The 26779-nt window shown below is 44.1% G+C and overlaps 1 protein-coding gene across 2 annotated transcripts in view; it reads left to right on the top strand.

Moving 5' to 3' along the window:
• SLC35F3 (solute carrier family 35 member F3) overlaps positions 1 to 26779 on the top strand; it is a 414606-nt gene that overhangs the window by 303951 nt on the left and 83876 nt on the right. For both annotated transcript variants that reach the window (XM_087431936.1, XM_014788935.2), the window contains one exon: positions 1234 to 1561. In XM_087431936.1, the coding sequence (XP_087288062.1) occupies positions 1234 to 1561 (328 nt within the window). The remainder of the gene's footprint in view (positions 1 to 1233; positions 1562 to 26779) is intronic.

Raw genomic sequence — 26779 nt, 5'->3', positions numbered from 1 at the left:
GACAATTAATGATAGGATTAGCTAACACCTGTATAATAGGCTACCTTGAATCAGGATTTTGCCTCAGAACTGTTATGTCTCAGAAAGCATGATATGCAAAACTTGATTTAACAAATTTAAATTACTATTAAGTTTAAACAAAATATATAGAGTACATTTGACCCCAATATATTTTGTACACATCTCCTGTACCCCTATAGTGGAGATGACCTCTTAGCACTGTGTGCCCCATTCAGCTAAGTGCCAGTCTGAACCTATAAAAGGCAAGTGTACTGTCTCCTGGAAATGTGCATCCGTCCACACTTACACCCTGCATGAGTTACAGCTCTGTTGAGATTTCCAGCTGACTGACACGCACACAATCATGAATGAAAACCAAACAGTGGAAAATAATGCCTTTTCGACCCTCTCATGGTCTGTGGGAACAGCGCAGCCACGCTTTGGGCTGTAGCCGCATTTCCAGAGTCGCGCGCATGGCTCTAGAATGGAGTGTCCTGGCCTTGCACGGCAGCAGCTGCCAAGGCTGTGGTTTTTAAGTAACGCTTCAAAGTGGGACTGAAGACCATCAGCAGGAAGCCAGTTAGAGCCAATAAAGAGATGAGAGAGGGAAACATCTATTTTTTCTCTACATGCAAAGATGTAAGATGAGAATCTTGGCATCTGTGCCTTTAAGAAACAGGCAAGGAGGAGCTTCTGTCAATGCTCTGGGAGCTTTTAGAGGTCAAGGCCTATGACCTCCTCACGTAGGAATCCGGAGCCCCTAGCGCTGCCCAGGGCCCCGTAGCAGGGCAGGACGCGTCAGCTGACACAAACCAGAGTGAAAATGTTTTAGCAGCTCGTGTGTTCTGGAGAAGTGTTTCCCAAACGCTGATGCGCACACAGGCCACCTGTTGAAATGCAGATTCTGATTCTGAGGTTCTGAGTGGGGCCTGAGATTCTGCATTTCCAACAAGCTGGGGCGGGGGGCGGGGACGGTGCTGATGCTACCAGCCCATGGATCACACTTTGAGTCTCACGATTCTGGAGGATCAGAAAACCAGTGGAAACGTCTTCTATTTAAGTTTTGTTTCAGGAAGCTGCCTCCACGCCCCCTATCCACCTCCATCCCCTCCCAGGGTGGCTGGCCGTGACCCCGCCAGTGGGGTTCGGTGTCCTCTTGCCCCGGCTCACCCTGGTCGGGGCGGCGAGGTGAGGGTGTGGAGGTCCCGTTAACCGCGCCCTTCTCTTCCCCAGGGGAGGAGCGCCCCCGGGACTCCCCGGGCCCGGCGGAGGCCCAGGCGCCGGCGGCCGGCGTGGAGGCCGGCGGGAGAGGGAGCCGCCGCTGCTGGAGATGCTCCCTGGCGCAGCTCAAGAAGATTTTCTGGGGCGTGGCGGTGGTGCTGTGCGTGTGCTCCTCCTGGGCCGGCTCCACACAGCTCGCCAAGCTGACCTTCAGGAAGTTCGACGCGCCTTTCACTCTGACGTGGTTTGCCACCAACTGGAACTTTTTATTCTTCCCGTTGTACTACGCGGGGCACGTCTGCAAGTCCGCGGAGAAGCAGTCTGTGAAGCAGAGATACAGGTAGGCGCCTCCCGGAGGGCCGGCCCCTGCCTTGGGGCTGCTCTTCTAAGCGCTGATGCTGCTGGGCCATCCTGGCTTCTGGCACTGGGGTGGGCCAGTGGGAACAGTGGTGAGAAGTTATAGAGTCACCTGCTTAGTGGGGCCAGGATCGGAATTCTCTCTCCCCTCAGGGTGGTGAATGCCTCTTTCCTCGGCCTCCAGCCCCTCAGCTGTGGGAGCTCTTTTATTTGAAGCAGGAGAAGGCAGAGAGCAGGCATCTTCCAGAAATGGCCTGTAGCAGGTCCCCAGAAAGGGTAGAAATGGGAGAACTCTGTTGCTCTGTTACCCTTCCTCAAGCCAGGTGACTCCGCAGCTCCCTGTAGGTTACTTTCCCTCATGGAGATATGTTCACTGCAAAGATTTGATTGCTCATTACCTTCCCAACCCAAGATACTTCCTCCTTTGGTTATGTGATTGCATGAGTCTGAATATCTGGCTATCAAAATCAAAGCAGTGTCTGGACTTTGTTGACCATATTTTCTCATATGGAGTCCATTGGTATGATGTCCCTTTCAAAAAGAGGCCAGATATGTATGCAAAGCCAATATACGCAAAGCTCCCCACAGCCCTCTTCGGGAGTCAAATTGTTAATGTTGACCCTGGGTCCTCATCTATGCCAATCACTGGATCTCATGGTTGCCCAAAGTGGAGGCCCTCCATGGGCTGTGTCAAGGGCTTGCTGCTGGCCCAAATGAGATTTACTCAGAAAAAATGCTGGCCAAGGTGACCAGGTAGACCCTGGGAACTTATCTTTTGTCAGTCCCAGAGGTGGAAAAAAATGTGAAATGTGAAGGCTTTTCACTCCATCACCACTGCCTTCTTCCCCACTTCACCCTGCCCCACCAAACACGTACCCCCACAAAATCGCCATGTCCCATTTACCATCTGCTTCAGACTTCAGCCCCGTTCTGAAGTTGCCCTTGGTTGTCACAGGATAACTAAAAACCTCATTGGGTCCAAGGAGCAAAGAGGTTTGGGAATGGAGCTCTAGACTCAGATCAGAATTTCTCTCTGGGTATCTACGATTATGTCACTATAAAGTTATAGTTGGAGGTGTGAGGTGCCAAAATTTTTAATATTTGGAGAGAATTTGGACTGGCTCCTTTAAAAGACCAAGTTGTGAATCAGAGCACTAATTCTAGAGGAAGGGGCTCTGATGGAATTTGGATTGAGTCACAAGGCCAGCCTCACATGTCCCCTTAGTGAAAAGGGTTCAGAGCGAATTCTAGAGACAAGGTATGCAGGAGCATAGAGCGTGGAGTCCGGAACTGGAACCCTGGCCTGGGGCATTCTCAGTGATGACTTAAACCAGTGGCTCATGGACAAGCCAGAAATTGCTCGAGGCACTTAATGCACCTCTTCTGAATAGCAGCCAAAAGCAGACTGAAACCAATAGGTTTAGAAACTTTGACAGGGTCCCAGATTGTCCCAAAGGCAAGGGAAAAATAATGGCCTGCTTTTAGTCACAGAGAAAAGCAAATATTCTGTAAATGATGCATTTCACAGTTAAGTAGCCCTAAGCATATTTAGTTTGTAATTAGGGGTTTGCCTTTCTTTAAATGGACTAGGAACACAATGCTGCTGCCTCTAAGGGCTGTGAGCTTATGTGCCCTGTCTTGATAATTACTGGGAGAAAAGATGAAATGTCCTTTCTCTGCCTCCTTCAACCATGCAGGCTGAAAGTGGGCCCCCCCGAGGGGCGTGTGTCCTAAACATGACCATCGCTTACCTTAAGACAGGACAGGAGCTGCTGGTCACTTAGGGCAGGCCAGTAACCACGTAAGCGATTGTGCTGGAAACCACACAGAAGGAACCAAGCTCAGTGGTGGTTAAAAGGTCAAGGTAGGAAGAAATGAAAGGTCATTGAAGCGGATTAGTTGAACATATAAAGACATCACCACCTCAATTTCAGCCTATTGTCTTCCTATCGAAAGTACCTGGGAAGAATCATGAAAGAATTACGGTGACAGCTGTGTCAAGTGGAGAACAGGGGAGGGTAGGGGGGGTAATCATAACTTGATTAGTGAAGCCAGTTAAAACCTTCCCAATTTCTGCAATAAAACTTAGCTCCACACCTGAAGAAAAGTCTTTCTGATTCTAAGCTCTTCTCGCCCTGTGGCTAAGCAGAGCTACTGACTTACCAACCAATTATTGGGTACATCAGTTAAGCCATGCACACCATTGGAGGGGTGAGGGAGATTCTTTCTCCAAAAAAAGGAAAGAAAAATTTTAACATCACAGACTTTACTTAGGAAATCGTGACTGTGTCACAACTCAAACTGAGAGTTCTTTAGACAGACTTTAGGATTCCTAGAAATCAAGGAAAACTGAAACCACATCTTCCATTTTTGTGCTCAGAGAGGAGAAGATCTAGAGTCAGCTGAGAAGACGTCTCTCTGGCTAAAAATGTTTCAACAGGGAGCTGGGGAGAAAAGGAGAAAGGTAGAGACCTATTTCACAGAGAGAGAAGCTGGACAGATAAGCCAGCTTTGCGTGTGGTTATTGGGAAGCAATCAGATGGAAGTTTCTGTTCTCCAAGCCCTCCCCACCTAGGCTACTTCCCAAACGTGAAGCTAGAAAAGTCAGCCCAAGCAGAAAGAGGACAGCACGTATTGACAGGCCCAGAGCTCCTCAAACTACAACACCCTACGAGTCACCTGGGTCTTGTTGTAGGGCCCACCTGGTTCAGTAGGTCTGCGTGGATCTGAGATTCCGCTTTCCTAAAGAGCTTCCAGGGCATGCTGGTGCTGCTGGTCCATGGGCTGCACTTTGGCTGTGAACCTCAGCTACAGGTTTTTTAAAATACTGTCTATCTGACCGGATGTAGGAACCAGGTCTCACCATACCATGTAGAACTGACGAGGGACTCGCTTGGGGCCCTGAGGATGTTTGAGCCCTGGTCCTCTGCCACTTGTGAGGCGGGGAGGCTCCGTGGGCAAGTCATTGAAGCTCTGGGAGCCTTCAGATGCTTGTTTGTAAATGGGAGCTGATAACATATGCACCAACTTGCACAAAAGATTGTTGTGTGCTCAGATGCGACACCATATCTGCAAGAGCCCTATGAACTGTGAAATGCTGTAAAAATGTGAGGAACCATCACTGTATTGTATATCCTCTGTGGGTTATGTGGAAGGCTGCAGCCCATGCCTAGTTCGTCAGCTGCCTTGTGGTGGCCTCTTTAAACTACAGGGTGCTCTTAAAGGGAGTGCTAACCCCTGTGGGGTCATGCAGGTTCACGCCTTAGAGATATCAACATTTTCCCCACTGGCTGCACAGGGCATCCTAGAACTGACCAGGGCTCCTCATGATCAGTCAGTGCTGTCAGGAATTAGAGTGTGAATGTGAAAACCTCCCAGCCCAACCGTCCTGGATTTTCAGCCTCATGCCTGTGGTCTCCCCAGTAAGCACCCAAAAAACATCTTGGAGTAAAGTGAGCTCCTCCCTTCCCCCCGATGATTGACACCCTCACCCTCATTGTCCCTATTTCTGGCTGACACCTGGCCACAGGGAAGCAGTAGTGCCCAGGACCCAGGGAGGGCTCTGGCCACAGAGATTCACATGGGCTCTGTGGAAACTGCAGCTGTGACCTGACAGGGGCTCAGCTCCCAGGAGTCTCCTGCACAGCTGGCACCAGGGGAGGCGCAGGGAGGAGGCCATATCAGGTCCATGGCCCTGGAGAAGCTGTCAAGGGCAGGAGTGACGACACGCAGCCTCCCAGCCCCTCTGACCCGGGCACAAGAAGATGGCTTCTCAGATCCCAGAGGCTGCCACGGCCAGCAGAAATCAGCTGGACAGATCTGGGGCACTTGCCGTCTTGTCAGAAGGTCTTTCAAGAATTTCTACTAGTAGTGACCTCTTTTCATAAGCAAATGCTGGGACCTTCTGCCATCACACAGCTGCCAAAAAAAGTGAACGATACATGGTGACAGATGTTTTCCTATGCCTTTCGTAGTTGCAGGCTCTTCTGTAAGCTAGCCAATTGATTCTGTTTCAGAAACGCTGAGAAACATTCTGAACCAAGAAAGGGAAAAGGGCAGTTTTGATACCGTTCATTGTAAATCCTACACCTGCCAGTGTGTGTGCATAGCTGCACAGACTTACGCAGGAACCAGGAACCGTAGGGGGTCGTGCAGCTGTAACGTTCAAAGTCTAAGGAGCAGAGTGGGGCAATGGCAACCTGGAAGTTAGTTCCTTCTGAAAATGGTTACTGCACCCCTTCTCTGAGTGAGGCACTAGGGATACAATGATATATGGTCCCTGTCCTCAAGGATCCTGTAGCCCAATAAGGGAGTTAGATAGCCAAACAAGGTGGAGGTGTGTGCAGGGGAGCTCAGGGGAGAGGCCCAGGCATGCAGGTCCTGGGACGGGGCGGAAAGGCTTCTCAGAGGAAGTGACCCAGGAACAGTCTCTTTAAAGACGAACAGATGGTCCTCTAGGTGCTGAGTCCCAGGCAGGCAGAGTGGCATGGAAAAAGCACGGAGGCTGGACAGAGAGAGCATGGCACCTGAGGGAGCACTGACTCGTGTAGGAGGTAAGTAGGGTGAGGCGACAGAGAAGATCAGGGAGTCAGGCGGGAGCAGACCTCCCACACCATGCAGAGAGGTTTAATTCTGGCGTGAATGTTGTGGGGAGCCATCGGAGGCTTCTGGGCAGAGCAGAGAAGCGATTGGTCTGGATCTTTAGAAATAACACTACCGCAGCTCTGTGGAGAAGGGAATGGAGTACAAGGCTGAGGGTTTGTCCAATTGAACAGTTGCTCAATGTCTGTGTGTCCAGGGCATGTGGGCATGTGTGGATGACACAGATGTCCTTCGGACTTTAGGAGCTCACAGCCGAGTGGGAGGGAGACCCATATAGAAACCAGAATGGGATATAAGGAAGAGGTGAGTGGATGTGCAGGCAGACTGGCTCGGCTGCAGCCTGGGTGCGAGGACAGGGCAGAGTAGGTGTTAAGACTAAAAATTCGGAGTGAGGCCTGGGTGGGAAGGGCTTTGAGCACTGGATCAAGGGGATGGGGCTTTATTCTCCAGGCAGTGGGAGCCTTGGAAAGTTTTTGAATAGAGGACTGCTGTAATCAGAGCTGCTTTCAAAAGTAGGATTCAGAGCCCTCATTACATAACTGGTTAGAGCTCAGAGGTAGAGTGACTCTCGGGTGTTTTGTCTGTTTGTTCGTCTTGGGAGGAGGGCACCTAGTTCCTGAGCAATAGCAAGAACCTTGAGTGTAAATCTTGAAGTATTACAGACCCAGGTCTCTTGCTTTGTACTGTCAACTTCTTCAGCCTACAGCAAACTCTTGTGTTGGTGAAAAGCATTTCAGTTGTCATTTTGTCACCAAATTCAGGCATTCTGAAAACAGGGGAGAAGTCTTCATTCCAGAAAACATTGTACTTGTCTTTCGGGGCCAATTTGAATGCTAAGGCATCGCCATGGCAGCCCTAATTCACGATGCCCCAGCACGTCCCTGCCTTCCTGGCACTGATGGGCCTCCTGTTGGATGCAAGCTGATGGATTTCATTGCCTAGACATGCTCTGGACCCTCTATTCTTGGATGTTAGAGATATTCTTTTATTCATCCCACAAAATCTGTCAAGGGTTTTCTATGTGTCTAGCAGTGGTCTGCATGCTTGGGGATACAGCAGTGACCAAAGAAAGTGAAATCCTTGCCTTCGAGCTTACATTTTAGTGGGGAAACAAACAGTAAATAAATAAAATATAATATGTTCTATGGTGCTGAGTGCTGTGGAGAAAGATGGAGCAAGGCTAGAGGGAGGGGTGCTGGGTGGGGGACATTGATGTCAAGCTGGGGACCTGTCTGTCTTTAGGGGTCTGTGATTACCCCAGTGTCTCTTCACCCCATCCAGACCCAAATGCCTGGGTCAGCCCTTGTTACTCACTGGTGCATTCATTGTTTATTCCTGCAAGCATTCATTCCTACAGTAAGCATTCATGACTGCCAACTCGGACCGTGACTGCGGGGCACTGGGGAAAAGAAGTTCTAAGCACGTTTCTGCCCTTGAGATGCTTATAACCCAAGGGTGAAGCTACCTTTGGACCCCAGGATACGAGAGTCCAGTGGCGAGGAGGCCTGACCAGCTTGGCCTCCGGTGTGACCCGAGAGCGCCGTGTTAGCCATGAGCTCAGAGAGCCCAGGGGGCGGAGGAAGGGGCAAAATGTGCTGCACTCAGCACGTCCCTTTGCCTTTACCCTTTGTCCTAACTTGTAGCAGTCTTGTTTCCTGTCTTATTTCCAAGAATCATCAACCCAAAAAACAACAGGCTTCATCCAGAGCCCTCACGGTTGATGTTTCCGTTGTTGTTGTTTGTTTGTTTTTGTAACTGGTTTAGAAGAAATGGGCAAAATATTTGGGAACTGGAGTTTTTAATTTGGCCTGTGTCTTCTGCTTGGTGGTAAATAATGGCAATGATACATCGACATCTTCATGCCAGGAGATTTTGGCCAGGTTTGCTGCTGAGGTAAAGTACCTCCCCCTAACACACCAAGACACACACACACACATACACACACACATCACACATGCACACACTACACATATACACATGCACACACACATATACACAGATACACACTACACTCCACACACATGTGCACACGCATAGCCACCTGAGCAGCAGACCTATGGTACGGCCACAGGATAGTGCGTAATCAATGCTCTGAGTCTAAATGGGAAGTCATAATGGGTCCTAGTGTCAGCAGAGGAAGAAATGAGATGGGGCAGCTGATATACATTTAGATAGTCTCTGCCTGTTTTAAGGTATCATTTGAAACATTCAAGGATGCTTCAGTGGGGAAATGAGACACAGAGCATTGTCCTCATACCCCAGATGCTGACACTGCCCTCATGCATTTACGCCAGACCCCCACCTCTCCACAGTGTCTTCCCCACTGTCCTGTCAGCATAGTATTCATAGTTTAGCTCATTTGTTTCCCCTCAATTATCACCCCCATCCCACCACCACAGCTCAGTTATACAGGTGCTAGCTTCATCCCAGTGAAATTCAGATGCAGCCAGATACCCCATAGACGAGTCCAGAATATTTCACAAGTGATTTTCGGCTTTCACTGAGGCAAGTAGGAAATATTGTATTAGCTCCCAATCTCCTCTGTTCTTGTGTACTTCAGCTGCTGTTCCTCCCCCAGTTATCTGAAATCTCTGTTAATCCTTGAACAGATATCAAGGATTTGTCTTTGAAGGTCAGCAGTTTAAGGAGGTTATATGATTCAACCTTGAAATTTCAGAGCATGTCTAATTCAGCTGCAACAATGTTATGTTTCCCCATGCAGTTTCACTGAAATTTTGCAAAAGGTCAGATCCAAAGCTCATGTTTGTGAGTTTGAAGAATGGCAGCTATTTAAATAATTGCCATATCGGTGTGATTATGGTTCTTTGGGGGTCAAGATACCCTGAGCTGAACTTATCAATGAGAGATTTGGTAACATTTTTAGCACAAAGCACCAGGGTCCCTGTGAACATCTGCAAGGTAAATGTTGCAGTGGCATAGAAGATGGAGAGTAAGGAGGGATGGCTTCCCAGAGGGGAGATCCTTCAGCCAGTGGGTCTTGAGGAGCAGTTAACGTTTGTACGAGTCAGACAATGGAGAAGGGCTCCTGTGCATGGCATGTGGGAAGACACAGAGAGGCCTGTGCAGGTGTGTATGGGCTGCAGGAAGAGGGCACGCTGCTGATGTGACCAGGAGGCACAGACCTCACCCCATCCCACCCAGCTAATGTTGAACCATTCCTTACTTTCTTAGTCATAAAGTCAAGACTAGTAAGCCAGCTCACAGGCACGTGGAAATTTAAAAATCTCACCACGTTTAGGAAAGAGATCATCTACATAGAGATCTCCAAAGATCAGAAAGGGACTTTGAGGATTCTCTGATCTAACTCATCCAAATTATCAAAGAGGCCACAGATGCTCAGAGAAGGGGCACGAGACTTTTGTTCTCTGTGGTCTCAGACCTTTCCAGCAATGCTACCAGGAAAGAAATGGGTCAATATTCTTCCCTCTTAGAAAGGAACGTGAAGGCAATGCCTGGGCAGTATGGAGCAACAGGGGCAAGAATGCTACTAGCCCATTCATGGGGCGCTGTGATAAAATAAGAATGCGGGCTTGCCATTAGACAGCCCAGGTTTGAAACCCAGCTTTGCTTTTATTTGACTATAATGTCATAGATCAGTCACCAAAAGCTCTAAGCCTTACTCCTTATCTGCAAAATGGAGACCCTAATACCCACCTCTGAGGGTTGCAATTGAGATTGCCCTTCCTCTGGGCTCTCACAGCTCCTACATAGATCTTGTGTTTGAGCTGAACAAAATTAAATGTGAGAGTGTATATAAAGCCCCAAACTGTGTGTGGTCCAGAGGTTTCCTGCCCATCTTTGGTTGACTCCAAATGTGAATCCCAAAACTCACACAAACCATGGTTCCTGCTCTCTACAAATCATAAGATGATGATGGTGGTGATGGTAATGATGATGGTGGATGGTGATGATGATGATGATGGTGATGGTAATGGTAATAATGATAATGATGGTGGTGGTGATGATGATGGTGATGGCAATGGTAATGATGATGGTGATAGTCATGATAATGGTGATGGTGGTGGTCATGGTGATGTTGGTGATAATGATGGAGGACATTCCAACCACAGATGACTGAGTCTTTCTCCTCATGAAGATTCAGATAAACCATGTAGCCAGTGTGGAGCCCACAGCAGAGAGGACAGCATCATGCCCTGTCATTGGTCTGTTGGGGAGGGGGCATTTCTTGGCAGAGGTGAGCTTTGAGACAAGTTTGGCAGGAAAAGGGCAGAGAACTTGTGTGGTATATGCCATTGTCTTGTCATTCTAGAACATGAGCTGAAAACCAGACAGAAAAGCAAGGTGATTTATTTGTCTAGAAAGCAATGTCCTGTCAAGCTTATGATGCTGTTTGTTCTTTTGAAAGCTAAAAAAGAAAAAGGGGGAAAATGCTGGTACTGTACAGAATGATAAAGCAGATGCACCCTTGTCATGTTATTTTTCTACCACTGGCACTACCTTAGACTTTATTGTACACAACTTCTAGCTAAATTGGGATGGACATCCCTGTCCATAGGAACAGATATTATAATGGCTTCCAAAGCCCTCGCCCCCCTTCCTGCCCCATACTAGTGCATACATACTAGTGTAGTATCTGCCCCAGGGATACAGAGAGGAAGGAGGCCGCATGGCAGAGGGAAGGGACCCCAGGCACTGGAGTCTGGCTGGTTCAACTTCTCAGATCCACCACTTACAATCTGTGTGACTTTGGGTAAATTATTTGCAAGTGGTCTTTTTGCTTTAGTGTTTTCATATTTAAGAATGGGCCAATAATGCCTATTTCCACAGGCTGGCTGCAAGATTTAGGGTACTTTATGTAAATCACCTTGCCTAGAACTTGGTCTTTGGCTGGTGCTGAATTAGCGGTGGTCGCTGCTCCCCCTGATGCTGGAACAATGATTACTGTGGTGGTCGTTGTTAATTGGCATTCTCTGCCTTAACAGCCCTACACTGCACATACCATATTTATTTGAGCTGTTTCATTTCTAATTGAACCACAGAGCAAAGGGACTTTTTGGCACTTGCATTTTCTCCTATGTTATTTCATTGTATTACATTCCGCATCGGCTTTCCTCAGCTAAGGATTGGGAACCTATGGGAAAAGCAATCACTGAAAACTCTTAAGCCTCAGTTTTAAAGCAGAATCAAAGCAAATTCTATTACATAGCCAATGTCTATGCTGAGTGCTTCATAGAGTCATCCCCCCTTCACCAAAATGCAGTTTTATCTACTCCAAGCAGGAACCAGAGCAGACTGGGCCCCATGCCCAGGCACCCTCAGGCCAGCCCTCCCCTCCAAGCCCCACCCAAACCCCTGCAGGTCTGGGCCTGAGCGGGTTAGAGGGGGTCTACAGCTGAGGGTCCCTGGGAAACTTCAGATGTGTTTCCTAGCCTGGGTCATCATGTTCTGAGAGAGACCCCAGCTGTTAGTGGGTTCCCTGTGTCTTTGAGCTGGTAGACCTGGTCCTGGAAAGCTCTCAGTCATTGAAACTGCATATTGGTTTGATGGCCACACCCCATTATTATCTAGTTGAGTTTGTCACCAAAGATGAAAAATTTGGCCAGAATAAGCTGCCTTTTCTGATATCTGTGCAAATTCTATTCTCATGCTTCCTGGGCCTTTTTAAATAGAATTATAGTAATTATATTTACCTCCTTGGCTATTTTCTACTTTAAGTAGAGAGAAAACAAAATGATTTATGTACTTAATGTAACATTTTGGAGTACATCAGGATCCTTTCACGCTTTTCTTATCCAAGTGCCTTCTTCTATGACCCTTACATTTAATGAGTTACTCTCAATCATACATACATTATTAATTTATAGTATAAAATAAATGAAAAGCACTGGAAACTGAAGCTCCCTTGTTGCAGAAACATATCGTTAGAACCATTATATGGTATTACTTTGCCACATGTTTCTCTGGGGGGGAAATGGAAGAGAATTTTTTCAAAGAAAGGCTTTAGGTGCTCCGCCAACAGGATGGGGACAGGCTTGTTAATATTTTATTATGAATTAGAGTTGGAGGCATTGGGTCTTTTAAATTGGTTGTTTTTTTAAGTATTTGGTTTTATTAAAGTTGGATGAAAGTTGGTGTCATTAAGCCCAGCTCAGAGAGTGCCCTTGTTTCTTGGTAAAGATGTTTTCCCCCATGTAGGGAGCCAGGGGAATTGACAAGGTGGACTGAGGGACGTGTGTATACATGCATTTTGCACAGTCCTCCTTGGGGACGTGTGAGGCTTAATAGATCTTCTCTAGCGAGGAGAGACTGAGCCATTTAGGTTTCTTGGCCAAACCCCCAGCTCTCAAGAGTCCTAAGCAAGTCAGTGGTGTTCTATAGTGCCCTGGCACTGTGGTGGACTTTGAAATCATCCTGCAACAGAGGTGGAGAATTTCATCACAAAGATCCCTTCTTCTCCTGCCACAGTATAGGGTTGTTGCAAGGACGAGCTGTCTAGCCAGGGACTGTATCTCCCAGCCTCCCTTGGCATCTGAGTTGGGCCAAGTGACTTCTCTCCAAAGTGCTATGTATCCACCCAGGCAGACAAGAAGCAGACGAGCATTCCCCACCCTCCGCTTTCCTGCTCAGCTGGCTGCACGCACAGGATTCCCAGGCTCCAAGAGATGGCAGACCACAAATGTAAGGAGAATTAACAAGTGATGAAATGCCACCTGTCTTCCAACAACATGAATCAGAACTAAACGTCTGTTGTGCCAAGCCTCTAAATTGGAGGTTTGACACAGCAGCTAGCATGATGCTAATTAATACAGTCCCCATCTTTCCACCCCAGCCCACAGAGTGTGAGTTCATTTGAAAACCTACATCCTCAACCATGTGCCCTTGGACATCCTCACTACCCAAAAGCTTTTATGTGGCTTTGTTTTTATTCTGAATACAATAAAAATTTAAAAGTATATCTCGACAGAAAATGACAGCCTCTAAACACAAGGACAGTGTCTGTCTTGCTCACCTGCATATCCCCAGCACCTAGCTCAGTGCCTGGCACTGAGTACACACATAACAAATGCTGGAAGAAGGGAGAGAAGGAGGGCAAGGAAGGAAGAAATAGTCATGTGGGCAATGTCAGTACTGTCGTCCTTATGCTCACTGTCAGTGCGACTTGCTGAGATCAGCTCTCAGAGGGCACTCTTCAAGGGGGCAGCCCAGGAAGTGGCCCTCTGTCCTTACAACAGGAGGCTCCCCCCCATCTAGACAATAAACTGATCCAATTCTGAAAGAGCTCTTTAATTATAAGGCAGTTCTAGAAAAAGAAGTGTTTGATTATCAGTCATTTTTTAGAAATTAGTCAGGTCTGAAATTAGTAGACTCCAGCTCAGGGGCATGCCCCTTAATGGTGTCTGATCGAAGCCAGAGTAAAATCCCATCCTCATAAAGGTTCAATTGGGCATTTATATTGGCTTGAATTTCATATTCTCTTAAAATTACACCCTCACTATGTCCCAGAACAGAGGAATTTAGAGGATTTGTGCATTTAGGGTCATAACGGTCTTGCAAACATTTTAATCTGCTATGAGATTTGAGATTTTTACATCTCTTTCAGTTACTCTTGCTGTTCGACAAGCTACCCCAAAACTTAATGGCATAAACACTCCTTTTATTATGTTCTGGGACTCTGTGGATCAGGAATTCCGACAGGGTGTCAGGGATGGCTTTTCTCTGCTCCATGATTTCGGGAGCCTCTGCTGGGAACATTTGCAGATGGGGTACCTCGACAGCTGGGGACTACAATCATCTGGGACGTCTTCCCTCAATGTCTGGTGGTTGATGCTATCTGTCACCTGCTACTTCAGCTGGGGCTGTCAACCTGAGCACCCACACATGGCCTATTGGGGTGGCCTGGGCGCCCTCACAGCACGGTGGCCCAGGGTAGTCAGACGCTTTCATGGTGGCTCAGAGCCCCAGTGGTGACTAGAGGCCTCATTCCTTTTAGGACCTAGCCTCAGAAATCACCAGTGATATTTCTGCCATCCTCTTTCTGTCAAGGTAGTCACAGGCGCACCCAGTTTTAAGGGAGATATAGACCCCACTCCTCAACTGGAGGGTGGCAGGATCCCTGGAGGGAAGGTTCATGGAATGGAAGGTATTGTTGCCCCACCTTTGGACAATACCATCTGTCACAACATCGAAAGCAAATGTGGTATGTGGGGAGAGTGGTAGACTCGCTTCTGTCAGAAGGAGGTGTTATGGGGCTACCAAAGGCGGCCAGCCCTGGAGGCTTGGGGTTTAGGAGGCAGGAGAAGTGGCTCTGGAGGAGGATTCTACCAAGGAAGCAGCAGGTCCTCAAGGAACCTTTCTCTCTCCTGACCTGGGGGAGAGGTCAGAACCCTGATTTCTCCTGAACCTGGTAGGCATGGGTCTGGCAAGCTTTCAAGCCCATCTGGACACCAACAGGGATCTCTAGGCCAGATGTCTGCTCCTCCTCCACCTTGGACTTCAGCTGCTACCTCAACCATCTCTTTTCTCTGAGAAGCAGGGCCTTTATCAGTAAAGCAGAAAATCATATCAACCTGGCTAGAGAAGGCTAATAGAAGTGATAATAAATGATTCAGTGAGTGGAAAACTGTTCTGGAACTGCCGGATTATGAGAACAGAAGCGTGATGTGTTTACTGTCCAGGTAACTCCTTGCTACCTTTTTCCATACCTGATTTTTCCCCTTCTAAATACGTGAATTATTTTTATGCAAATAGTGTTCAAGGACTGCAGTATTACAGGCCACTGACAGCACAGTAATTTATAACCCAAGTCACGTCTTTTATGCACTGAACTGCCAGAAGATCTAGCATTAATAAAAACCACACATAAGACAAAAACAGCCATATGATGAGTTAAGGCATGAATAGGAAATTGCTCCCTGAAGCAGCAAGGACAGCAGAGCAGAGTGTTATTGTGGCTCTGTGGATGGAGTGCTCTGAGAACTGAGAGCCTTTGTTGGCTGCCTTGTGTGTTCAAGTCAGGTGCTATAGGTGAGGGGTGAGGCCAGACCATCGTGCTGTCCTAGGAGCCCGGGCAGGGCACGGGGGAGGTGACAGACATGGCAGGATGTGATGGTCTTGAAGGAGCAAAAACCACAGCCAGGTCCAAGGCCTGGCAGCAGTTCACGGGGCTGGAAACCAAGGTGTGAAACCAAATGGGGTGGAGTGCAGGCACCAGCAATGGCTTCCTAAGCACTTCCAAGGCTAAGTGCATGGGCTTACTGGGCGCTGAGTGCTTAAAACAGAAAAGAGAGGGAGAGAAGGAGAGAGAGAAATATAGCAATGGTTTTAAACTTTGTTATTTGTTAGGTTGGTTACTTGGTTGGTCAGTGGACTGGTTTGGTTGCTTGGTCGGCTAGTTTTTGGTTGGGAGGTCTTTAGCAGAGAAATACTTTCATCTAATTAAAAAAAAATCACACAGGGAAATGTTATACAGAAAAATGATTCAAGCAGAGCTGCTCTGGCTGTATTCAGAAGGCTTCTTGATCAGATGCTAAGGCCTGAGATGAAAGTCTCTTCCTACCAGAAGCACCACATCACAGCCCAGAAACCAGATTATGTTCTTTGCTGCCACTTAGCTGACCAAAATGTCTTCTCCAACCCCCTGCCCTTCCAGAGTCATGGACCCCCACTCAGAGTGAAGGCCAGGTGAAAACCTCACCTGTGCAGCCACTGGCAGACTTTCAGATATATGTGAGGTGTATTCTGGGTTTCTTCTGACAGAATCAGTTGTTTGTACTTACATCAGGAAGAGGGGACAGTTGCTAGTGCTGTGAGTGAGTCTTAGGGAGCATGCTGCAGGCAGCAAGTGGTAGCCGGTGGGTAAGTCACAAATTCATAAATACCCGCAGAGAATTGCTGACTGCCATGGTGCACTGTGTGCTTCTAATCCATATGGAAGCCTCCATCCCTTCTAATGAGAAAGAGGAATCCCTCATGTCCTTTGCCTTCTCCTCCAGCAGGGAGGCCAGCCACATGTTTGCCTCACATTACTGGGGACCCCTCAGGCAGGAGAGGTGCCGCCCCCTTGCCTTGTGGGTCTGAGCAGATTCCTTATGGTTCTCACCTCTTCTGGTACATTTGGTCAGTGTCTCGGTAGGGGCCTCTTGCCCAACCCATCCAGGTACTGAGCACATCCCTGCATGGAGGTTGCAATCTCTTGGGGTCACCCATCTGTGTGGGTGGGGGCAGCAGTCCTGTGGGAAGAGGAGATTGACTTCCCTGCCCCCAGCTGGTGCCCCATGTTTTTATTTTACTGAAAATAAAACTAGGCCCTGCAAATTATGTAGTTGTCCTGAGGGTACATAAGCAAATTTGAATTTAAATGCTCTATCCAAGTTCACAGTTCACAGGTGAACTTGACTCTTTAGTCCAGGTAGAAAATTGACATCACAGGTGTCCCCAGCAGAGTGACTCAAGCAGATCTAGGTTCTTATTGTCTTGAGGCTGCCTCCCCTGAATTATGTGTTCCACAGAATGCAAGTGGTGCAGAGTGTTAATTAGGCTTCTGTGTCAAATCAATTTGTGAAATGTGGTTTTTTATTGCAGAACTTCTCAGTCTTTAAAGTGTTAACGCACACTGGGACGTTATAAGTGGCATATAAGAACAGAGTTAATCATAGAGCCCTTTTTCTACTGAAAATAACGCACATTCTAGTATTCTAAGAAGCACATTTTTGAAGGTAATATTTAAATAATTATTTCAAATAGAAGAAGTAATGGATGGAACACTAAGCTAAAAGGAGACACAACAGTTGGCAATTGGTGAGCCTGGCGGTAGAAAAGAGTAGAGCATTTGGTTGGAACAGAAGCAAAGGCAGAGAGGAGGGTAGGAGGAGCTGGGTTGTGGTGCCCCAGCAGAGGGGGGCCAGAGATGAACTCTCCTTACTACTACAGATTGCAGTGCCAGCAAACTCCAGAGGGAACACGTGCGAGCAATAGGATATTTCAGTGTCCTGACCATTGCTGGATGCCTCGTTAAGCTAAATTTTGGTTCTCTGATAAATCTCTGACCTTCTTTAGTATAATTTCATTGCTCAAGAGGTAAAGGAAAAACTAGTAATGGTGCTATTTGACCAATAAGGAAAAAACAGCTTAGTGAATGAAGGTTACAGAGACACAAGAGAAAGCGACCATGTCATCCTGAAGGTTATGAAATGTTTGGTGGGCATGGAGAGATTTTAAATTAAAAGATCATTTGAGTTTGACTCTTTGGCCCTATAGTCTAATGATGGGAATAACAACTGGATAGAAACTATATGGAAGAAAAGAGCCTATTTACAAGCTCAACTAAAATAATTTGAAATCTTTAGTAATAAACATAATAAAAATTTATAGGACCTCTATGAAGAAAACTTTAAAACTTGCCTGAGACTCAACAACATAAAAATGTCAATCCTCCCTACATTCATTTATGAGTGTAATTAAAATATCAAAAGGTTTGTTTTAGAAAGTGGACAAGAAAGCCGTAAAAGAGAAGAGCAGTAAGGAGAACTAGCTGTTCTAGACATTAAAATGTGCTAGGAACCTCAGGAATTAAAGCAATGTGGGCTTGGCAAATGTGTGGACAGTAGACCAATCAGACATAATAGAACATCCAGAGTAGACCTAAATACATGAAGAACTTTAGTATATGGTCCATGTGGTATCTCTTACAAGTGTAGGAAGGATGAAATATTTAGTAAGTGATATTAGGACAACTGGGAAGCCATCTAGGAAAAAATAAATTTGACTCCTACCTCCTACTATAAGCCTAGATAAATTCCAAATGGAATTTAGGTGTAAAGCCTGAAATTTTATGAGCACTAGATAAAAACCTGGGGTAATATTTTTATTACCTTTCTTTTATTACCTTCTTCACTGTGATACAAAGTCTAGAAATCATCAAAAAAAGATTAATAAATTATAAATTAAACTACATTAAAAAAAGTTTAAAGACTACTGCTTGGCAAAAAAAAAAAAGAAAATCACTATAAGCAAAGTGAAAAAAACAAACTGACAAACTGGAGAAAATATTTGCAATTCATATAATAGACAAAGAGTTAAGTTCTCTAATAAATAAAGAGTCCTTACAAATCAATATAAAAATGGCCAACAACTCAATAGAAAAATATGCAAAGGATACAACAGGTGGTTCTTAGGAAAGGAAATCAAAATGGCTCATAAATGTATGAAAAACTGCTTAGTCTCATTATAAGAAAAATGTTAATTAAAACAGATTTTTTTAAATCTGTGAGATTGACAAATAAATCAATAAAAAGAAGATTTGATAATATGCTATGTTGGCAAAACTATGAGGAAACTTTGATACATTGCTGGTGGGGTGTAAATCTTATGTAGGGCAATTTGTATAGTAGTACCTATCAAAATCACAAGTGCATATCTGCTTTGACCTGGTCACTTCTAGGAATTTACATGAGAGGATGTACGAGTAAGTGCAGATCATGAAGTATCAACAAGGGATCATTGTTGCAGCATTGTTTGTAATTAGCTAAAGATTAGAAACAACCTAAAATATTCATCAATGGAGGACTGGCTAAAGAGATTATGGCACAAGTTTACAGTGGAACGCTCCTCATCTGTAAGCAAAGAGCGGGTGCTCACAGCCTTTGTCAGCTAAAGCCACTTCCCGTTCCGTTTTGACCTATCTCCCACCTTTCTGACCTCAGTTCTCATCCTCTACTCTTACACATTCAGTAAAATACCATCACGAATGCTGAGTGAACTTGACACTTATGGAAAGGTTTTTATAGATATTAGCCCTCCTGTCTGCCAGCATGGTGAGAACAGCTGTGACTCTTATATGGCAAAAATCAAACAGTTTGATGATACCCAGTGCAAGTGAAGGTGAGCAGAATTTGGCACTCTCGTATGCTGTGGTGTGAGGAAAAATTGGTACAATAATTTTGGAGGACAACTTGATGATGTCTATTCAAGTTTTAAATGCCCGTTAACCAATCAATTCCGCTTCTAGAAATTTATCCGGTAGACCTGCGTATATAAGGGTGCACACTGTATGTTTTATAGCTTGGGTCCAGGGCTTTTGGGTCAGTGTTGAACAGCAGTAAAAAAGTAGGTTGTAATGCCTACTTTTGTTGGGGGGCTCATCTCTTTACCCTCAGTGCAAGCTAGTCTGTGTAGCTACTATTACCACCAGATGACTGATTTTACAGCAATAAAAAAAATATCAACTTTAGTCAGTCAGTAAAAGAGAAGTGCCCTACAGATAGACACCAAAGCCTGTTGTTACCTTAAATTCAGTCATGTCTTCTGTGTGTCAGTCTAGAGTCTAGAACATTAGTTTCCCAGTGATGATGATATGATGCCTGGGATGTTAAACTCATCTCATCATGATAGCTAAGAGATTCATCATGTGTATATTCTATTTGACCTAACTGAAGAATTTTACTCAAGAAAAATTAACTGAAAAAAAAGAAATTAGCTTTTTACTTTAAAAAATTGAAGTATGGGGCTGGCCCCGTGGCCTAAGTTCAGTACGCTCCGCTTCAGCTGCCCAGGTTCGGTTCCTAGGTGTGGGCCCAGCGGCCACGCTGTGGCAGTGGCCCACATACAAAATAGAGGAAGGCTCAGGGCAAATCTTCCTCAGCAAAAAAAAAATCTGAAGTAAAACATAAAAGGCTAGTAGAGACAGGGAAGCATGGAGTGCATGGTTGTTTTAAAATATCCCCCAAGGATGGAGGAGGGTGAAAGGGGTGACAGGGCAGGTGTGTACAGTGACAGATGGTAATTAGTCTTTCAATGGTGAACATGATATAGTCTACACAGAAATTGAAATATAATGATGTACATCTGAAATTTATATAATTTATAAACCCATGTGACCTCAATAAAATAATTAATTAATTAAATATACACCAAAATTCTTTGATATTTTTCCCTTCAAGAGATGGAGCTTAATTTCCCTCCCCTTAAGTATGGGTTGGACTTAGTGACTCTCTTCTAATGAATAGAATGAGGTGGAAGTGATGGTGGGTGAGTAGGTCATCAGAGACATTGTGGCATCCCCCTTGCTTTCTCTTGGATGGTTTGCTCCGGGGGAGCCTGCTGCCCTGTCATATGGACACTCAGGTAGCCTATAGAGAAGACCCCTTAGTGAGGAATTGCGGTCTTCTGCCAGCCCCTACTGACACCTTGACAGCAACTACATAAGAGACTCTCTGAACCAAAAACACCCACTAAGCCACTCACAAATTCCTGACTCTCCAAAATTGTAAAATGACAAATGCATTTTCCTTTAAGCTGCTAAATTGAGAGTAGTTTATTATGCAGCAAAAGCTATCCAATACAACGAGGGAAAAAGCAGTTTGAGGTTAATAAAGAAGGTGCTTCCTTGATGAATGTTCCCCCCATTCCCGGCTCAGGGAATGACTTTATTAAGCCCTATTATCAAAGACTCTGTGTCATAAAGGCTGCACTGCACCAAGAAATACCATTACTATGGTTGAGGTTGGATGTTAGCATATGGTATATTATTTGGTATAATAGGATAATCTGAGGAAATTTAAGTTACAAGAATCTTCTGATGCTTTTCAGATAGCATTTGATTGCCTTATATTTTACTTTAAATTTTCATCTCTCATATCCTTCATTACCAAAAAGATGTGATTGTTGACATTTTGCGTACAATTTCTGAGTGAAACCTCATCAATTTAAATAAAAAAACCCAAAGCTTTAGCAAATGAATTAATAGATAGCAGGTGCATATGAAACGAAAAAGAAAGATGTCCAAGAAATATTGTTCAGTGAAAAAGCAAAGTATACTACTATTTGTATTTTTAAAAAATAAACAGAAGAAGGAAAAAAGAATAGATATTTGTGTTGCTTGAATATGCATTAAAAATCTCTGGAAGGATAAAAAAGAACTAAAAATAGTGGTTACCTGTTAGTGGAATTGGAACAGATTGAATGATTGAATACATTCTGTAGTCAAAAATAAATAGATAATTTTTAAAAATTAAACAAATAAAAAGAGTGAGGGGCACCAAGAGCATCAGTAAGACCATCCAGGGTGCTCTCTGAGGAGCTCAGAGTTGTTTTTTGGGGGGAGGCGAGGAGATTAGCCCTGAGCTAAGATCTATTGCCAATCTTTCTCTTTTTGCTGAGGAAGATTGCCTCTGAGCTAACATCCGTGCCCTTCATCCTCCATTTTGTATGTGGAATGCCGCCACAACATGACTTGATGAGTGGTGCGTCAGTCCGCGCCCGGGATTAGAACCTGCGAACCCCAGGGCACCAAAGTGGAGCGCGTGAGCTTAACCACTACGCCACCAGGCCGGCCCTGAGCTCAGAGTTTTTTAAAAGCATGTACAGAAAATAGAAAGAGAGGCACATAATCAAAGCTAAATGCCAAATAAGGGCAAGAATAACCCCCAGGATGAGCTAAGCCTTGTGAAAGATGCCAAGCACAAGGACCTTTTTTGGTTGCTCTGAGTGAAAACATAACAAGAGAGTCTAATGCCACCACTGCTGGGGGAAGATGGCAGGATCTTAATTGGCGACAGACAGAAAGTAGAATTGCTCCCCTGTCATGACCCTATTGCTTCTTACATGTGGAACCTTTCAGCCCGGCTTGTACTTGGGCCTCTGAGTTTCTCCCATTTCCAAAAGCAGGCAGAGGCTGCTCATGCGTTGGAGCAGTACTGCCAAATTCAGTAGGCACTCAGGGTGTTCTCCCCCATGTGGTTGTCTGGGTTCATTGACAATCCAGATAGGCAAAGACTGGCCTTGGTTGGTTGGTTTGGCTTATTGTTCTGGGGGTACCGTACTTGGCTTGACCATGTTCCTGTGGGCTGGTTGTCCCCTTTATGCTTTTGGCTCCTTCAAAGCCAAAATGTGTGCTCACTTTCTGTATTCTTGAGTACTGTTCACACTCTCCTCTATTCTCAAAACTCATTCTGGAACTCGTTTCAGTCATCAACCAGCTAAATCAACCAGGAATGCTGCCGCTAGGCCTCGGCTTCTTCTTTCTAGAGGCCACCAGTGGGACAGAGGTAGGTTTCACCCTTTTGGTACCAAACCATTGGAGAAGAGTGTCACCGTCTTTTCCAATCCAAGAAGGATAATCTTCAAATGGAGTAAAGAAAGTAAAGCACAAACTTTAGTGAGAAGGAGTTAAAATCCAAGAAAGGAGATAAGATTAAAGAAATATCTTTAGCCACTATAAATATCTTCAACTCTTCAGGCCCAAGTTAGTTCTATCCCAGGGTAATGAAAAAGCTTCCAGACAGGACTGTGAAAGATATTATAAGAAAAGGAAAGATTTTGGAGGATCATTTCTCAGTTTTCCAAATGGTGGGAAAAAAGACCCTCCACCAAATAAGCATAACATGGACTCATAGTAAAACTCCTGAGTGAATTATGAAACAGTTTGTGAGCGCTTAATAAAGAAAGGTATAACCAGAGGCCAGAACGGTTCATTTATAAAAATATGCCAAATTAGCTGTGAAATCTTTGTCGACATGTTTTAGTTGATCAGTGTCAACCTGGAGGGAGATATCCAATGTTCGACACCTTGGAACTGTCCTATTCAGTACTTTTGTCAGTAACTAAGATGTACAGATGTGATAGAGGTCTTTGTTATCCCATGATAATTTGTTTTGTATAATGTATTTTAAAATGTCATAATTAACTAAAAACTTCTGCTTTGTGAAAGACACTGTTAAGAGAATGAGAAGTCACAGACTGGGAGAAAATATTTGCAAAATATCTGATAAAGAACTGGTATCCAAAATGTAAAAAGAACTTTTAAAACTCAACAAGAGGACCACCTCACACCCATTAGGATGACTACTATCAAAAAAACCCACAGAAAATGACAAGTGTTTGTGAGGAAGTGGAGAAATTGAAACTCTTGTGCACTGTTGGTGGGAATGTAAAATGGTGCAACTGCTATGGAAAACAGTATGATGCTTCCTTAAAAATAAAATTATCATATGATCTAGCAATTCTACTTCTGGGTATATACCCAAAAGAATTGAAAGCAGGGTCTCAAAGAGATATCTGTACACCCATGTTCATAGCAGCTTTATTCACAATAGCCAAGGAGTGGAAACAACCCACATGTCCATCGATGGATGAATGTATAGGCAAAATGTGGTATATACATACAATGAAATATTATTCAGCCTTAAAAAGGAAGGACATTCTGACATATGATACAACATGGGTGGACCTTGAGGACATTATGCTAAGTGAAATAAACCAATCATGAAAAGACAAATACGGTATGATTCCACTTATTAGATACTTAGAGTAGTCAAAATCATAGAGACAGAAAGTAGAATGGTGATTGCCAGGGGCTGCGGGGAGGGAGGAATGGGGAGTTATTGTTTAATAGGTGTAGAGTTTCAGTTTTACAAGATGCAAGAGCTATAAAGATGGATGGTGGTGATGGTTGCACAACCTTATGAATATATTTAATACTTGTGAACTGTACACTTAAAAATGGTTGGGATGGTAAATTTTATGTTATGTATATTTTACCGCAATAAAAAACAAATTGAAAAAAAAGGAAAAAAAATAGGAAAATCAATTTTAAAAGTGGGCAAAATATATGAACAGACACCTCACCAAAGATGGCAAATAAGTATATGAAAAGATGCTCAACATCTTATGTCATCAGAGAATTGCAAATTAAAACAACAATAAGATACCACTACACACCTACCAGAATGGCCAAAATTCAAAACACTGGTAACACCAAATGCTGATGAGGATGTGGAGGTACAAGAACTCTCATTAATTGCTGGTAGGAATGCAAAATGGTACAGCCACTTTGGAAGGCAATTTGGTGATTTCTTACAAAACCAAACATACTCTTCCCATATGATCCATCAATTGCACTCTTTGGTATTTACCCATAAGATAAAAACTTATGTCCACACAACAACCTTCACAGGGATGTTTATAGCAGCTTTATTCTTAACTGCCAAAATGTGGAAGCAACTGAGATGTCCTTGGAGGACATGAAGGAAACTTAAATGCATACTGCTAAATGAAAGAAGCCAATTTGAAAAGGCTGTATACTGTGTTTCCAACTATATGACATTCTGGAAAAGGCAAAACTATAGATATAGTGAAGAAACAGATAAGTGATTAGTGGAGAGGGGAAGCAGAGTGGGAGGGACAAATAGGTGAGCAGAGGGGAGTTTTAGGGCAGTGAAATTGTTCTGTATGATACTGTAATGGTGGACACATGACGTTATGCATTTGTAAAAACCAAAAGAAAAAAAAAACTGTACAACATAAAGAGTGAATCCTAATTTAAACTATAGACTTTAGTTAATAATAATGTATTAATATTGGTTCATCAGTTGTAACAAATGTACTACCAATGCAGGACATTAGTAATGGCAGGGAGGGAGTATATGGCAACCCTCTGTACTTTCTGCTCAATTTTTCTATAAACCTAAAACTACTCTAAAAAATAAAGTCTATCTGTTTTTTAAATGTCAAAATTAAAAGTAGAAAAAACATTTGATTGGAAACTTTTCTGAAAATGAAACTAAAAATTATGAACATAAGCCTTTTTAAAATTTAGTTTATAAATGCAACTATGAATTCTTAGAGTGAATAAAATGAATCAAGTAACTTTTGGGGGGTGATGGAAACATTCTGTCTCTTGATTGTGGTAATAGTATTAGTTGTATAAATGTATCAAAACTCATGGATATTTACAACTTAAAATGCATTCATTGTATTGTATGTAAATACCTTAATGAAGTTCATTTTTTTAAATGAGGTGAGTGATTTTGGGGTGTAATTTTTATGCCAAAATTGCATGCAAGTACAAAATACCATCCTTCACTTCATGTTTGACTTTCACTGCGTGATCCTAAAGACTGTTATTTTTACAGCAGCTTTAACAGTTTTTTCCAAGTCTCCTCTAAATACTTTATATTTATACTATTCTCTTTTGAACTCTCTTTGAAGTCATCATCCTTGTTAAATGTCTCTTCGTTAGGTGCTGACTCTTCTAAATCTGCTGACCCTCAATGGTCAGTGGCTTTGTGTATGGCTTGATCTATTCTCCAACATCACTGTCATGGACTACTGGTTTGTTTTGTTTTTTGGCAAGATTTGCAACTAATTGCCCTGTATTTGAACTCAGCAAAAGAAGATGGACAAGGATGTTGAATCAAAGGATGGACATAGATGCTAGTGTTGGATAGGGAGATATATTTAAGTGGGAAATACTTTTATATTGCCTATAGAGTTGGTTCCTTAGGGAGTAATTTCATGTTAGGGTGATTTTTGCTTTCCTATACAACTTTGTAACTGCAGAGATTGCAGTACTAAAGGTGTGAGGATGCCTTGGAGAAACAGGATGCATCTTTCAAAATCAAATATGTAGATGAAACCAAGCTGAACTAATGACTAAAACAGTGGATGGCCCAGTTGGGATTCAACAAAATATTGACAGGATGGAAATGATGAGCCTAAATGTTCGGTGTAGATTACACCTGGGGCTTGTTGCACCTGTGCTTACAGGACAAGTCTTGGCTTTAGTTAGTGTCCAGATCAAGGCAAGCCAGTGGTATCCAACAGCTCCCTAAGAAGGTAATGTCATTCTTGTGGATTAATTAAAGTCCACCATCCTGACTGGTGGAGATAAGAGTCACGCTGCATTCTGCACTGATAAGACCATGTGCAATAATGTGTCCTGTTCTGAGCTCCATGCTCTCAGAAGGGTTTTGATAAATTATTGTGTCCAGAGGAAGGATGGGATCATTGAGGAGAGGAGGGACTGAAAGGCATTTCATCTGAAGAATGGTTGACAGAACTGAGAATATTTGTCCTGGACAAAGTAAGACTTAAGGAGATCCTGATAGCTGCCTTCAGATCTTCAAACTGAAAAAGGAGAATTCTAGCATTTTGCTGTAGGACAAGATGACCTCTAAGAGTCCTTCCCCTGGAAGATTCTGATTCCTACTGTTGTGTTAAATCTTCACTTTAAAAGACTTCATCTCCTACATTCTAATTCTTCCTCCAACATCCTGCATAAGCCTTAAACAAAAGCATATGAATGCAGTTTAGTACAAGCTAATCACTTCCCACCTCCCATTAGCTAATTGAAACCAACAATAATAAGAGAGAATGAAAGAGGGTTTTTATTCAATCCGGGCTGCCGCACACAGAACTGAGCTGCTAAGTGCAGTTTCAGAATGCTTCTCCAGATGTAGCTAGGGTGCTCGGGCTCCTCGGGGCAGGGCTGCTCCTCTTGATTTATGCTGACACCCTTGTCTAGGCAGAGGTGGGCTATTTTTATTCTCAGTGGTTGTGTCTCTATTAGTCAGCCTGCTGTATAGTCAGTGATCTTGGTTATGATGCTAATGCCCCTAGTCAGTGAACTCACAGCTTCAGTACAGCTAAATCATATTAATTCAGGCCCCTTTAATTGAGAGTTAATTTTGGCAGAGATTGAATTGCAGTATTTTGAGCTACTCCTGAAGAAAAAGTTTGCTAAGGCAATGGGTAGTGTAGGTAAGTGGGGAGGAGGCAATGTTTAACCTCTATGAAAAAAATGAACAGTTTTTTGCATCTTTTTGAAGCACCCATCTGCTTG

The sequence above is a fragment of the Ceratotherium simum genome, chromosome 6 (genome assembly GCF_057802395.1).
Source record: "Ceratotherium simum simum isolate JZ-2026a chromosome 6, ASM5780239v1, whole genome shotgun sequence".
Lineage (NCBI taxonomy): Eukaryota > Metazoa > Chordata > Mammalia > Perissodactyla > Rhinocerotidae > Ceratotherium > Ceratotherium simum.
This window is presented reverse-complemented; position numbering and strand designations above follow the sequence as displayed.